At 43.1% G+C, this 14,236-nt stretch overlaps 1 protein-coding gene across 1 annotated transcript; it reads right to left on the minus strand.

Moving 5' to 3' along the window:
* Positions 1-724: 724 nt before the first annotated feature.
* Positions 725-13,576, minus strand: mri1 (methylthioribose-1-phosphate isomerase 1). Its single transcript, XM_004539024.3, has 6 exons — positions 12,992-13,576; positions 11,780-12,003; positions 6,004-6,173; positions 5,739-5,915; positions 5,420-5,644; positions 725-3,247 (listed from the first exon to the last, which is right to left on the minus strand). Exons 1-6 carry the CDS (start codon positions 13,121-13,123, stop codon positions 3,114-3,116), a joined length of 1,062 nt encoding a protein of 353 aa, XP_004539081.1. The 5' UTR covers positions 13,124-13,576; the 3' UTR covers positions 725-3,113.
* Between the last annotated feature and the right edge of the window lie 660 nt (positions 13,577-14,236).

Raw genomic sequence — 14,236 nt, forward strand, 5'->3', positions numbered from 1 at the left:
ACATCTGCAGAGGAGCCATTAGGCCTGTGATTGAACAAAGACGTAGGCTAGATCTAATAAAGCCTGAAAACAGAGTGAAGAGATGGTTCAGAGGTCTGGTTTCCTCTGAGAGCACTTGAATTACAATATGCTGAAAGGTTATTAAAGGATTTTTTGTCTAATAACCACAAAAAAATATTACTGCCTGCCTCAGCCTTTAAGCACTCTGGCAACACGATATGAACTCTGTTGAAGGACGGAGCGAGGGGACTACTGCCTTACATCAGTAAGCTACAATCAGGCTGCACCTGTAAGGCAGCAAACAGTGTGGACCTGGTGACTTTGGGTAAATGATTAGGTGTCAGCACGCAGATAAGAGACGTCTGGGATGTTTCTACGAAGCCTCTCGCAACGACAAATGCACCGTAAGCTTGCAGGCCAGGTGGCAAAAATTCAGTGCATTTAAATCACGATACAAGACCTCAAACACAGGCTTGCATCAATCAGTCTGCCTAACGATGCTGGATTTATCAGTTAGTAAGTTGGCAACTAACTTGAAGGACGGTCCAAATATTGGGTGTAAAATTTCAACTAGTATTTTGTGTGAAAATGCTTTATTTTCTGTTATAAATGCACACATATTGTTACAATGCTGGATGCTCATAAAGGGATTTCTTAAAGGTCTTCCATGGACAGGAGCTAAAATGGCTTGTTTCAGATGGCATATGAACTGGAGGATAAATAAAATAAACGAGAACTATTTTTAACTGTGAATCATTCAAATCTACTCTACTAGAGCCCAAGAATAAAAATATGGAAAAAAGCATAATAGGTTCCCTTTAAACAACTGCTATATTGTTAGGATATTCATTCTTTTCCTGTACAAATAGTTTCAGCACTAGACGAGTTTGGCATTTCCTACTATTATGAAATTCATTTTTCCTTTATAGTCCTGTTCTTTCATCAGGATAGAGAAAAGAAACTCAGGGGCCAGAAATGTCAAACAATAACTTCTGAGAAAAAAAACAAAACCTTTGTGTACTTCTTGATATCGACCTGCTTTCAGTCGCTCGCGGCACAGATTTCGGCAAGTCGCGAGCATGTCTGGGAGTTTATGAGGAGGGATTAGTCCAAGCGGTCGAAACACATTCGAAGGTGAGCGCAAAGGCAAGAAGTGGCTGAGTGTCTGACGTCCGGCCCCAAACGAAAACAACATTTATACGACTTAAATGTTACATTCTCATTGGTGGTGGCGTAAAAGTACATAACGCAGAAGATGCCCTCCATCATAAAGGAGTAGTTCATGCCCCCACAAAAAGAGACAGTCAGCTCCTACTCACCCCCACATTAAATTTGTGAGTCTCTCAGGTTTGTATGGCCCAACTAGTTAGTCTGAAATCTAAGACTTCACCTTTAGACTAAGTTTTGTGTCTCTGACACTTTGAAACGCCATCACGATGTCAATACTGGAGGGCTTTAAAACTGCATTGATTTGTTTTCCACACTTTAGTGGCAAAACAAACTAACAACACACAAAATAACAGAGATATTAAAAGAGTATTTTGGTATTTATTTGGCAGTTAAGAGCAGCTTGACATAAAGGCAGAGATGTGGGTGTATGACACGCAACAAAGGACTGAACACTGGAGATTTCACTCACATGGTTTGGAATATAATCATTAGGCTGCTTAACCCAATGTTAAAACAAGCCATCAAGGCGGATGTGTTAGCAAAGCGGTTTGTTATGATGACACTGTGGTCACAGAGCAACCTAACCATTAGCTTGGAGTCAAATCAAAGCAACTATCTCTTTCTTCTACTTGTCAGCTGTGTCCGTCTGCTGCGTCACGCAGAGCAGGAAGTGTGAGAGTAAAAATCCTTTTTTGTGCAGCTTTTCGTGTGTTGAGGCTGATGTAGTTAAACGCACCATCTGGAGAGAGATTCGTTTCTAAGCAGGAAAGCTGACATCGAAAAATTATTTTAAAGTCTTGACTGATGTGCACACAAGCCAACAACTAAACCTTAATTTTGAGGCAAACTACTCCTTTAACTCCTATTTTTTTTTAATGATTCTTCCTTACAGAGAAGGGTAACAGGCAGCCCAAAGTGCTGACCAGCCTCCAAACTCCCCGGGTCTAAATCTGATCGAGCGGCCGCGGGATGCATCAGAAAGAGACCGATCTGGACCCGTTTCTGCAGGTGGTTTTAATGCTGTGGCTGATCAGTTTATACAAGTCTATTACGAGAGTACATGTGTGGTATGATACAGTATAACTGGGAAGAGCAAAACGCAAATAAGGAGTGAGGTATAAAAGTAGCCATGTAACGTTAAAGGCTTCAGCTGACTAGCGTGACCGATCGTTCAATTATTTTGACACACAAAATTCTTCCATATTAAGACTATGAGCTAAAAATGTGAATTTGTCTATTACAAAAAAGTTCCTACACTGAGCAAAAGAAATGAAATGTTAATATAACATTTTTAGATGCGAAATGTATTTTTTACATAACCGCTTATTTGGATGAAAAAGCGGCGCGTTTCACGAGCGGGGGTTAGTTTCTACATATGTACACACTACCAGCAAGGATATATATATTTACAAGTAGGTAGCAGCATTTTAGAAACCACGACTTGTTTCAAATTAAAGAACCAGTCGTGCTATTTAGGCTTTCGTTTTATTCTTTAAGTTGTTACAATGTGACTTTCGTAAGGTCGCATTTAGGTTTGTTTGCCAAATTGAATTTCTGGGTTCGAGTCCAGCTGAGCTTCTTTTTTTTTTTGTTGGTACAGAAGCCATTTGGAAAGAGAGGCTGAAAGAGACAATGACAGATGCAATGGAAAGCTTTGGAGGTGAAAGGTAAAGACAGAACAGGGATTTAAAAGAAAGGGGAGACCGCATGTGTGTGGCTACTCGACTCCCTGCAGTGAGACTCTATGTAGCTGTGTATGTGGAAAAGTGACAAACAAGTTTTTTTTTTCCTGTGTGCACCACTGAATGCAACAGTGACTGTGTATTGAACAAAATTCAATTAGAAATACAACTGTGCAGCGTCTGTGATGATGAGAAAGTGTCTCTTAGTGTGACGTAAACGTGCAGTGGTGTGCACGGACCAGCAGGAGGAGCCGAGTGGCTCTAGAGGGCAGTGAGGCGGCCGGTGAGCGCCGCCTGGAGCTCAGAGGGGAGGAAGACTCCCAGCTCTGTGATGATGCCCCCTGTGATGAGCTGGTGAGGGGTCACGTCGAAGGCCGGGTTCCACACTTCGATACCTGCAGGAAGCGGCCGGGAATGAGGTGTTAGTCACACAACACAATTCACAGGTTATTATAATGCAAGTGCACTAGCGTGTAAGCTAGCTGTACTGAACACAATATTGAGAATTAAAACCCAGTTGAACGGTCTGACACTGAGCCCAACGTGCTCCTTGTCAGTTGTTTAAACATTGATTTAAACAACAAGATGAAGATTGATTTAAAAAATAAAAATCTATCATCAATATGAATAATCATGTGTCGCAATCTGTTGCTGTGATGAAAAAAGTCTCGTCATATTGAAGATGTGAAGATTCCTGAGTCAAAAAGAGGCTTGAATAACTTTAAGACTATGTCTGAAATAATGTGCCTTAATGTGAGTTTTCGAACACTGTCTGCACACTTAGGATTAAATTATCATTAAATACTGCCAAGCAAAACAGACGCCCAAAAAGCTTAAAGTTTGACATCTTTTCCACTCGAAAAGACCCGAATCAGTCTTACTTATGTACAAAAACTACAAGTAGGTCATAATAAAACATACTCTTATTTACAGTTGCTGTTACTGCATTTTTGTCCCGGTCAGAAGCAGAATCATTTTAAAAATGTACGTTTGTGTTAGGTTTTCCGTCTTTTCCTGTTAATACAAACTGAAAGTGGGTAAGCGATGACTGAGTGGACGCTGAGTGGACTGCCCTCTTGTTTTTAAACTAAACATCATGGTTTTAAGTGAAACGTGTTCATATTTCTCAGTACACTGGATTAAAATGGAGGCTGTGCTCTATATTTACCTGTCGCCGGGGTAAATCATAGTATCGGAGCTCCACTGATGATAGCTTTCTTTCCCTAATCGCGCTACAATCAGGGTGAACATACTCAGAGTTGATTTAACTAAGTCTGATGAGCCTTTCTGGATATTCAGAGTCTCCCACAGTTAGACTCAGAGTTTGTTGACCCTGCTTTCTGTCTCGGGTTTATTATTCCTTCAAACAGCAGCAGGACTACACCCCACACTGCTCGTTACGCATTTCTTTACTGTGGTAAAGGAATGTTTAACGACTGCAACAGTGTGGTTCTAGTACACCAAAACCTTAACTAAAGGTTAATTCATAATTATTAAAGTCTGTGGGGAAAGTTAAAGAGTGGAAAAAACGAATGTGCAAGCACACATCCTCGTCCCCGGGGGCCTGTGTACTCATTAATTCAGCACAATTACTGTGATGTCACTGGGTACCTAGAGATTAAATGACTCAACTAAACTCTCACAAACTCAACTAAAATACATTTTCAAGGTTTGATCCGACAGACTCAGGCTCAGGTCCAAAGGGCTGCAAGTCAGACTCAAACCTGGGCTTCAGCCGTAAGGTATATGGGCACTTGAGCTCAGTAGGGCTGCTCTGAGCACTCCAAAGTGCATAGCATTAATATATTTACTGATAATCCAGGCTTTAGTTTGCCCTCACACATTTCCACTGTGTTTCTGTCCAAGCACAGGCCATTTCCACACATGAACTTTGGCCAGCTTTGCACAGTTGTTCTTTCTGTAATGCAGCACAGAGCAGTAAACAGTCTGCTTCAGATGCATGCGGTTCAGCTGAAAGGAGCTCCCCATGTAGAGGCAGCTAGACACATGACACCCACTCACTAGCACTGAATACGCCGGACTGTTAGCTCCATAATTTGTTCAGCAGCACATGACATCACACAGACTTTGTACTGGAGAGCTAAGAGGTTAAAAACCAGTTAAAGTCCCACCTGAATGCGTCTGACATTTGCGGTGTCACGTACACCTCTGTGGGCGGTGGTGCATGTGTGAAAATGACTCTGTTCTCTTATCTCTATCATGCCACTGACTACTAAAGACGCATAAATGGCCTGCAAGAAAGTTCAAGAAAGAAAACCCGGCGAGAAAATAAAAAGGACGATGACAGAAGAACTTTGTGTGCACATTAGTGGCCACAGGGCGCCTCTGTGCAGGACATATGAGCTAACAGCCTCCTTCACTCTGGCACTTACGTTTCATGTGATGCCAATTTAACTCTGAGTGTGTTCGGTGCTTAAGCCTCTGGGCTGACTTTGGAACTGGGCCAAGCTCATCTCCTCTCCAACCTTGATGCTTTCCTGTCGATACTCTACCGAGCTCGCGCTTATTTAAGTGCTCTCTCTGCACAGACATCCCTCACGCCTTACCTGGGGCAGCGATGGGAACCCCGTTTATAGAAGTGAGTTCCTCGGGGGGGCGCACTTCGATGATGATGTCCCTCCCGCTCTCCAGACTCAGGTCACACGACGTGCTGGGTGCCGCCACATAGAAAGGTATCCCATGGTGCTTAGCGGCGATGGCCAGCTGGTACGTGCCGACCTTGTTGGCTGTGTCACCGTTAGCAACCACCCTGTCTGCACCCACCACCACAGCTGAGGGAGAAAACAGCAGAAAGGAAGTCTTAAGAAAAAAAAAACGTGAGGTTTTAGTGAAGTGAAGGAGACGTGATGGGACACAAACACACACCTGTGATGTCCATCTCCCTCATGGTGAGAGCTGCCATGCTGTCTGTTATAAGCGTGGCAGGGATTCCCTCCGCTACAGCCTCGTACGCCGTCAGTCTGGACCCCTGGTTGTACGGCCTCGTCTCTGTGCAGTACACGCGCTTCAGCCTGCCCAGCGCGTGGAGGCTTCTCACCACGCCTACACACAGACTCATATCAGTTACAGTGCTCTAAATATTTCAACAACCACCTTCTTTTCTCATTCAGAGCCAGCGCTCCAGTCTCACCCAGCGCCGTCCCGTATCCAGCTGTGGCCAGCGAGCCGGTGTTGCAGTGTGTGAGGATGGTCACCGAGTCCCTGGGGACGCCAGAAAGGATGTGCTGAGCTCCATAGTTACCGATCTTCCTGTTGTCATTGACGTCACGCTCCAGCATGTCTTCGATCCAGGCAATTACACTGCAGGAGGGGGGCCACAAGAGGTGGGAATTGAGAAGAGGATATATGTCTGCCACTGTGGGCTCAATGTGTCCATCATATCTGCAGGAGCAATACGGCTTTGTGTTTCTGTTTGTCATGACTTTGCTTTCTCCGCTTTTCTCATACACAATCTTTTTCTTCATGCTGTTCCTTCTCTTTTTCTGCCATAGCTGTGCCACATCTCCCTCATTTTCTCTCACTTTCTTACATTATTCTTGCTGCACAGTCTCGATTCTTACCTTGCAGACACGCATTATCAAGTAAACACTTGCACAAGTGTTTTTGGAGACTGGCCCACAATTCAAACCACACCAAGTTTAAAGTAACATAAATCTTCCATGGTTACCTGCTAGGTCTTTCACTCCACCACTACAGTGTTTCTCTTTAGCCCAACTTATTCTCAGATGAATGGACGGGTTCTTATATAGAGCTTTTCTACTGTACACCTTATACAAATATGCCTCATTCACCCAGTCACACAATCACTTTTCTATGCTTAAGTGCTTTGTATCTAACATTCACACTCAGAGAGTAACTTGGGGTTAGTACCTTGCCTAAGGATATGTGGCATGCAGGGATCAAACTACTATCCTCTCCATTAGTGGGTGACCTGCTCTACCTGACCAGGTCTCTGAGCTACAGTCACCCCAAGCAATGTGACTCACTGCTTTGTAATGGAAATCTAACTTATTTAACACGTGGGAAGGGAGCTAGTCACCTTTTCAGTTTCCACAGTCTTTAAAGGGACACTTTGTTTGGACAGGGCTCGAATGACTCGTAAGTCAGTGTTCCAAGTGGCTTAACGAACAAACCTCTGAAAATGTTCAGCTAAAAAGTGCAAAAGGAGTGAAAAAGCAGCCAACGTCCAAAGAGACCTTTTGACTCCTTGAAAGCAAATTATAACGAGCGTGCTGCACAATACCAGCTTAAAGGTAAATTAAAATACCTGTTAAAAAAGTGCTTATTTTCAACAAATTCCTTTGAGTGGATGCTAACGACTGACATGGCGTTACTTTGATCCCTGACCTAAAAACGGTGACGAAGACAAGGGCCCCCTTATGTTCAGCCCACTGACACGAAAGTCAGGAAAACATTCAATCACTGATAAGCATAGAGGCCAGTGACTGATGAACTGAAACACTTGCTTCTTAACTGGAACAGTTACCATGAAATGAATGTATTGGTGCAACCGCAGTAAATATTGATTCATGCTTTGGCACCAGCATTTTCTTCTTTTAACTCTACGTAGCTTTCTGCACAAAATTAAGTGAATCGCTGCCTTGAGGCCGGGGTTACTGTAAAGTAGATCACTCCCTTCTGTCAAAAACAAGCTGCATCATCTGCCCCTGACAGACATTATCCACCTAGACTGAACGTTTTCCGTCACCAAGAAACACCAATGTCTTTCACACGTGTTCTTTTCCACTTGTCTGAAAATAAAAACGAATCAAATTGCTATTCAATCACTATTTAACAAGTGAACTCTGTAAAAATTACCACTTGATAATTTGGTTTTAACACTAATAAGCTGCAAAAATGTATACTATTGATGCTTTCCAATTTTCACTTCACAACTGATCCGATAGCTTCTGCAACTTCTTCAGCAAGACACCTGCAGCTGGTGTTAAATGAGGAAGTGTTACAGCAGCAACTAACTCGGGAGACACCATTCAGGAGGAAAACTGAAGAGCCGAGATGATTTCATGTAACAGAACAAGTTCATACAGAGCAAACAACTGAAAAGCTGACAGTAGAGCCTGACCGATATATCGGTGTGGCTGACACTAGCTTTACTTTTTCATTTATTTTTTGTATTCTCATTTAACCCTTCTGAGGTAAAAGAGAAAACTATTTGCTAGGGCTGTGCGATATGACCTAAATCTCATATCCCGATATAAAACATCTATCGTCCGATAACGGTATAAATCACAAAAAATTTAATATTTTCTGTAAATTCTGTGAATCTCAGGTAGGTGAAGTGTTTCCAGCTGGGCGTCATGTAGCTGGAGTCGAGTGTTTTAACCGATGCATGAAACTATACATTTTTAGACATAAGTTGTAACGGCCGCCGTTTTCTTTGTGAGTATTTATTACACGGCGTGCTGCGGGGAAAGCCTGTTCTAACGTTTGAGTCTAAAGTTTATTTTTTAGCACCTGACGACTCTTTTTTTTTTTTGCTTCTCATCCGTCAATACTCGGCATACTTTTTCACGTGATTCCGTTTATTTTGAAAATTCTCAACAGGATCTTGAGCTTTATTGTGAAAGTTTTATGTGGAAAATAAACAAGCGGACATGCGATGGTGTTACCGTCGTTGTTGCTAATGACAACCCATAAAAACAGGCGCTTGTCCGTCTGTAGTGTGGTTATATTAAATATAAGAGAAAGAGAGAACTTTAAGAAATTAATATAGCTACTACAGTGACCATCAAAACAATAAAAAAAAATATTGCCGTGAACAGTTTATTTTGCGACACCACGAAACAAACGATAGCGTAAAATGAAACGATAGACGTTTTTCTATCGTCATCCGACATATATCGTTATATCGAACAGCCCTACTATTTGCGGATATGCTCGTATCGACGTTTATGATGGCCAATAAATGAAAATGGAAAAAGTAAAGAACAGACAAAAAAAACGCCATTCAATCATGTTATGAGCATATTAATGCTGCATAGTTTATCTACCAGAGGAAACTCTTTGATCCGAGCAGTCGGGCTGAGTGTAAACGAGTAATTCATGATTTGCTGTGGCAACAAAAAAAAAAAAAAAAAAAAAAAAAAGATTATTGCTGAACAGCACCAATATATTAAGACTCACAAATAAGTACACATAAAAAAAAGTGAAGTGTGTTTGTTACGCATGTCTGAATTAAGAAAATCTCACCTGATGTCAGATATCGCCAAATATTAATATCAGTCAATATCAGTTGGCAATTTTGCCTCTGCATTCAACAGCATAAAGTCTGTGAATCCTTTAGATAAATGAACGTTTTTAAAATGCAAATGTTTTTTTGTTCCTGATGAAACTTTTACAAAGCCAGCTATTCACAGTTTGAACCATTCTTTAGCAGATGTGCAAATCACAGAGTGAAGGCATGTGTCCACATAGCTCTGCATTTCCAGCAAGTTACCCACTACTTTATGCAAAACAAGGAAATCTGCAAATCTTTGAATCATTGTTAGGACCCAAAGACCACGTGGCTTATTTCCCACCTCAAATGTTGGAAAGAAGGTAACTGGATGTCTTTAGGAGTTTTTTTGTCTTTGTTTTGTTGAAGACGTTTTAGAACTGAAGAAACGTCTTGGATAAGAGGCGTAACTTTCAGAGAGTCCCAGGTCATAAACCCCTAGTGGGGTCTGTCCTGTTTGGAGGCGTTTCTAGGAGCCGTTAACCCAATCTTGGTCACACGAGTCATTGCATGAGCCAAGGTGGTTTGGGTAATTACCATCACCGTGGCCGACGACTAAAACCTCTGAGATATTGCCCCACCCCGCCATTGTGCGAGCTATTGAGGTCACATATGGCGAGGTGTGGGTGCGAGTTCAAAATACCTGGGATTTCAGGAATCCACTGTATGTCATGAAAGCCTACACAGACACATCCATCAATCCATTTTCTGCAACTTTTCCCAGACCCTAAGACAGCACTCCACCTTTTTTAGGGTTTGGCGGTGCCAATTCTCATTCTTTGCTTGTCACTCTCAGCTGGAAAATTCCCCAGTGTAAGCTGGAGGTCATCATTTAATGAAAGCAGAAGACCCACAAGAATGAAAATTCTCTCCATAAAAGTTAAATGGCACCTCTAGCAGTGTCCAACTCGAACCAAGACCGACTTACTGCGAACAACATGAACCAAGCTCTCACTGTGTGCCTAACAGCAGGCCACAAACCCCAAACCGGTCTGGTGGAAACTACTGAAAATCTGTAAAACTAGTCAATGTCCATCTCAAATAAAGATAACTTCAACAACTGCATGGAGTATTTGTGATACCAAATGATTTCAAAACATACATTTGTCCATTATGAGAACGTTTTCAGTTAAGCTGCCATGTTGATTTGGGTTTGAAATCATAAACCAGACCACACAAAGCGTTTCTCCGATCAGGTGAACTCTTTATAAGCCTGTAGAAGATCTAGAACATCTGTCAGTCATCGACTATCTAACTGATTGTCCATCACGTGGCCAATGCCGGGGAACGGAGTAATCTCTCGCATGACATAACACCAGTCCAAGGGAAGTACCAGAACTCACGATACGATCATGGTATGTTGCAGACAAGAATAATATTAACACAATCCATTGATTCTGTAATACAATCCAAGCAAGATGTCCAAGATACAATTAAAACAAATATCCTTAAAAAGGGAAAAGGCTGGAATGTCTTTTTTTCCATAGCATTTTTGTGCTTCTGTGTGTGGCTAACAGGGACATGGTTAACTTGTTATTCCACCTCCATAATGCAAACACCGTGATCCAAAAAAATCCAGAAGTGAGCTACCAGTGCTGGTAAGACAGAAACCCTGGGAGTTTATTTTTCACTTAAAGCATGAAGACAAAGGCCGGCGTGAGAGCCGTTTGCGTAAACAATGAAGAATGATCTATCCAGCTGTAATTAGGGACTAAAAGTGGATTTACATCAGCTGAACAGATACTGAGAAGATTCACCTGATTATTTACATTTTTTTTGGTTCAACCAGTTTTTTTAGTCCGTTTTTGAGTGTAAAAAAGCTCCCCTGCGTGTCCTCCACTTGTCTTTTACTCGCAAATGCACACACCGTGAAACAAAAAGTTCAGGAGATGAGACGAGCGAGAGTCTCTGCAAACGTGTTTACATTAAGTTCTAATTTAAAAATCAAACACGCAAAGTCAACAGACAAACACCGCCCGACGTTTCACTGTAGCTGCTCCTCACATTCATTTTAAATAGCACAGAAGGTATGTGCATCTCATATGTCAGCCACATGTGGAGACTCTGACATCAAAGGGAATAATAATAACAGTGCTGCTTTAATGCATTAGCGAAGAAAACATGCTTTAAAAAATAAAATTTATTTAAAATCACTCTAACCACCAGCAACCCACGAGATCACTGCCCATTGGTCCAACACCTCAAAGAGAGAGGGAACTCCTTAAGAGCCCCTGCAAACCTTCAAAGAAACAATGCAGTACCGGTATATACTGCTATACAGACATCATCCCCCACTTCTGTTGTGCACTTCATCCTGCTCATCTTTACTGGCACACTGCTGCGTTTTCTGACCCCAAACCACCATCAGTAGACCAGGAAGTAATGTGAAACTATCATCAAAAATGTGGATCAGCAGCATGCATGTGAATCGCTGATCATAACAGCAGAAATGTATCAATTACTCCACAGAGAGGTTTTTTTAAGGTAGATTAGAAGTTGAGAAACCAGCCAAAGATTTTGGTTGGGATTGATCAGTGTAAGGTGGCCTACAGGTCCCGGAGTAACAGACGTGCAGGACCCGAAGAAGAATACTGTCTGTTATCCGATTAATTAAATGTGACTCCACTCAAACATATCAAACATAACCAACAAACCGCAAATTGCTGTCTACCTTTCTCTGAGCTGCTCAGAGTTCTTCTCCATACTCTCATTCTCTGCAAACTCCATCAGCTCGCGGGCGGCGCGGCCCATGTTGACGGCGGTGGGCCTCGCTGAGGTCAGGTGACACAGAGACTCCCTGATGAAGGTCACAGGGTCGTCACCTCCGGCGCCTGCCCGCAGCTCCACGGCCAAGCTGAGACAGCCAACGATGGCGATGGCCGGAGCCCCGCGCACCTGGAGGAGAAAAGGAAGAGGACAGTAGTCATCATCATCACCATCAGTTTTAAAGAGGACGATCAATGTTTTTCCAGCACAAAGCTGGAAGTGGGTGAACACAGAGCCAAAAGTTGTCACGACAGCTTTGATTAAAATGATCTCATCTCCGTTACTGGAGACATTTCTCTCACTACCATTAGACTTTATTAACATGACATCACCCCTCTGCTTATGGCACATTCCTTCACTCTGACACACACACACACACACACACACACACACACACACACACACACACACACACACACACACACACACAAAGGATCAAACAAACAGCTAGTGAGTGTGTGTGCAACTCGAAAGACAAAAGGTCTAGTGTCTTCTTGGCTCTTATAATAACAACAATAATAATGATAATAATAAACACCTTAAAATGCTCCAGCTGTTACAGAACTTGAGCGTCTTACATGTATGTGAACACTCAGGTATTTCAGGATTTCAGGTGTGGAGACAAACTGGAGCTGGAGGTGTCACCGAGTGCAGCACAAAACCAAAAAACGCGAACAAAAAAAAAAAAAAAAAAAAAACCCTGGCAAAGGTCATTAATAATTCATCAATAATCTCTCCCAAAGAAAGGAGGAGGAGGAAGAGAGGGGGGAAGGCATATTTCATGGCTGGGTGGCTCAGTGAGCGCAGACACCCAGTTTTATCGCGCTTACACATGATGTGAAAACTATAAATAACGGATGGTTTAAAGGTAGGTGAGACGATGCTGCAGGTAGGTCCAAAAACAAAAATACAGGCCCACGGCGGCGAGCACATGTATGTGTGCCTGCATGCATGCAGCGGTGAGAGCACAAAAGACCCGACACATACAAAACACAACACAAAAAACCCCACACATGCATGACGGGAATGAATGCACATGCGGCAGGCGTGCAGGGCAGGCTGGGGGAGCGGGTGAAAGGAGAAGGTTTGGAGAAAGGGGAGAAGAAGAACCCCGTACCTTCATGGACTTGATGGCCTCGTAAGCGTCCTGCACCGAGCGGATGTCATCGTAAACGGTCTGGTGTGGCAGCAGCAGCTGGTTGAGGATCTGCAGAGACCCGGTCCGGTAGCGGATCGCTTCTAGCGTCATGACCGAGCAACGAGGCAGGATAGCGGGAAGGGGGTGAGAGGGAATAACGCGGATGGACCGGTTGCCGGCGGGTGCGCGCACACGCACTCACTCACTCACACTTACACACACACACATATATACACACACTCACACACACACTCGTTCTCCCTCTCTGAGCTGATCCACGCTGAAGTGACCGCGGCCTGGCTGTCGGCAGTCCCGTCGCAAAGAGGAGGAAAGTGTAGCGGGAGGATGAGGAGGTGCGAGTGGGACGGAGGAAGGAGAGGAGAAGGTGGTGTGCTGTCTGCTGTATGGGAGGATGAAAGGGAGAGGAGTGAGAGAAGGGCTGGAAACCTTCACACACACACACTGACAGACGAGCAGGAAGGCAGACACGGAACCACGTGTTCATCCGAGCAGGAAGCCCTCGCCTCGGTGTCCACGCCCACTAAAGTCTCGCGGGGTTGTCCAATTTCTTTAAGGCTCCCCTCTTATGCCTCTGTGCGCCATCCCTTCCCCCAACATTTTCCTCTTATTTTTTTCTTTCCCCCCATCTTTTGTCTCGGGAAATTTCACACTCACGCGCGTTATTAGCATAACACCAAAGAACCACGAGCTTCCCCCAACAACAGCAGACTCCTTCTGCAAAGACAAGTCTATTTTTGTCCCAAGATTTTATTGTTTCTGTCTTCTGGCGACACCTCCTCCCACCAAGCACCGCATGCTCTGTGTGCAGTAATCACTGCAAAAACCAATCCAATATGTTACCGGAGTAGATTTCAATGGGGGATCCTCTCAACGGGACTGTGGGGGCGATGCCTGTTAAACACAGTGCAGATATATATATAATCAAGATTATTATAAATGGAAAAACAAAAACCGGTTAACTGAAATAAAAATATAAACTGGACTTTTGCTTAAAAGGGAAAACCAACAAAAGTGACTTGTGAAGTTTGATTAAAATAAGCACTGCAAAAAATGTATAGGAAATGTCTTGAGTCCAACATGCTCAAGTACTGAGTCACAGTATTCGTTTTTATTGTACCTGTTTCAACTTCTAAATATAACCGTAAAATCTAAAAAAATTGCCAAAATACAAAGTACAGTTTACTTAATATAGCTAAGTTAGTG

This window comes from Maylandia zebra, linkage group LG6 (genome assembly GCF_041146795.1).
Source record: "Maylandia zebra isolate NMK-2024a linkage group LG6, Mzebra_GT3a, whole genome shotgun sequence".
Classification (NCBI taxonomy): domain Eukaryota; kingdom Metazoa; phylum Chordata; class Actinopteri; order Cichliformes; family Cichlidae; genus Maylandia; species Maylandia zebra.

Bases quoted from the DNA above. Each gene is read 5' to 3' on its own strand.
- mri1 (XM_004539024.3), bottom strand. From the start codon at position 13,123: ATGACGCTAGAAGCGATCCGCTACCGGACCGGGTCTCTGCAGATCCTC. The intron at 5,916-6,003 runs GTGAGACTGGAG...GTCTGTGTGTAG, and splicing joins TGGATACGGGACGGCGCTGG to GCGTGGTGAGAAGCCTCCAC. The intron at 5,645-5,738 runs GTGTGTGTTTGT...TTTCTCCCTCAG, and splicing joins GAGGGAGATGGACATCACAG to CTGTGGTGGTGGGTGCAGAC.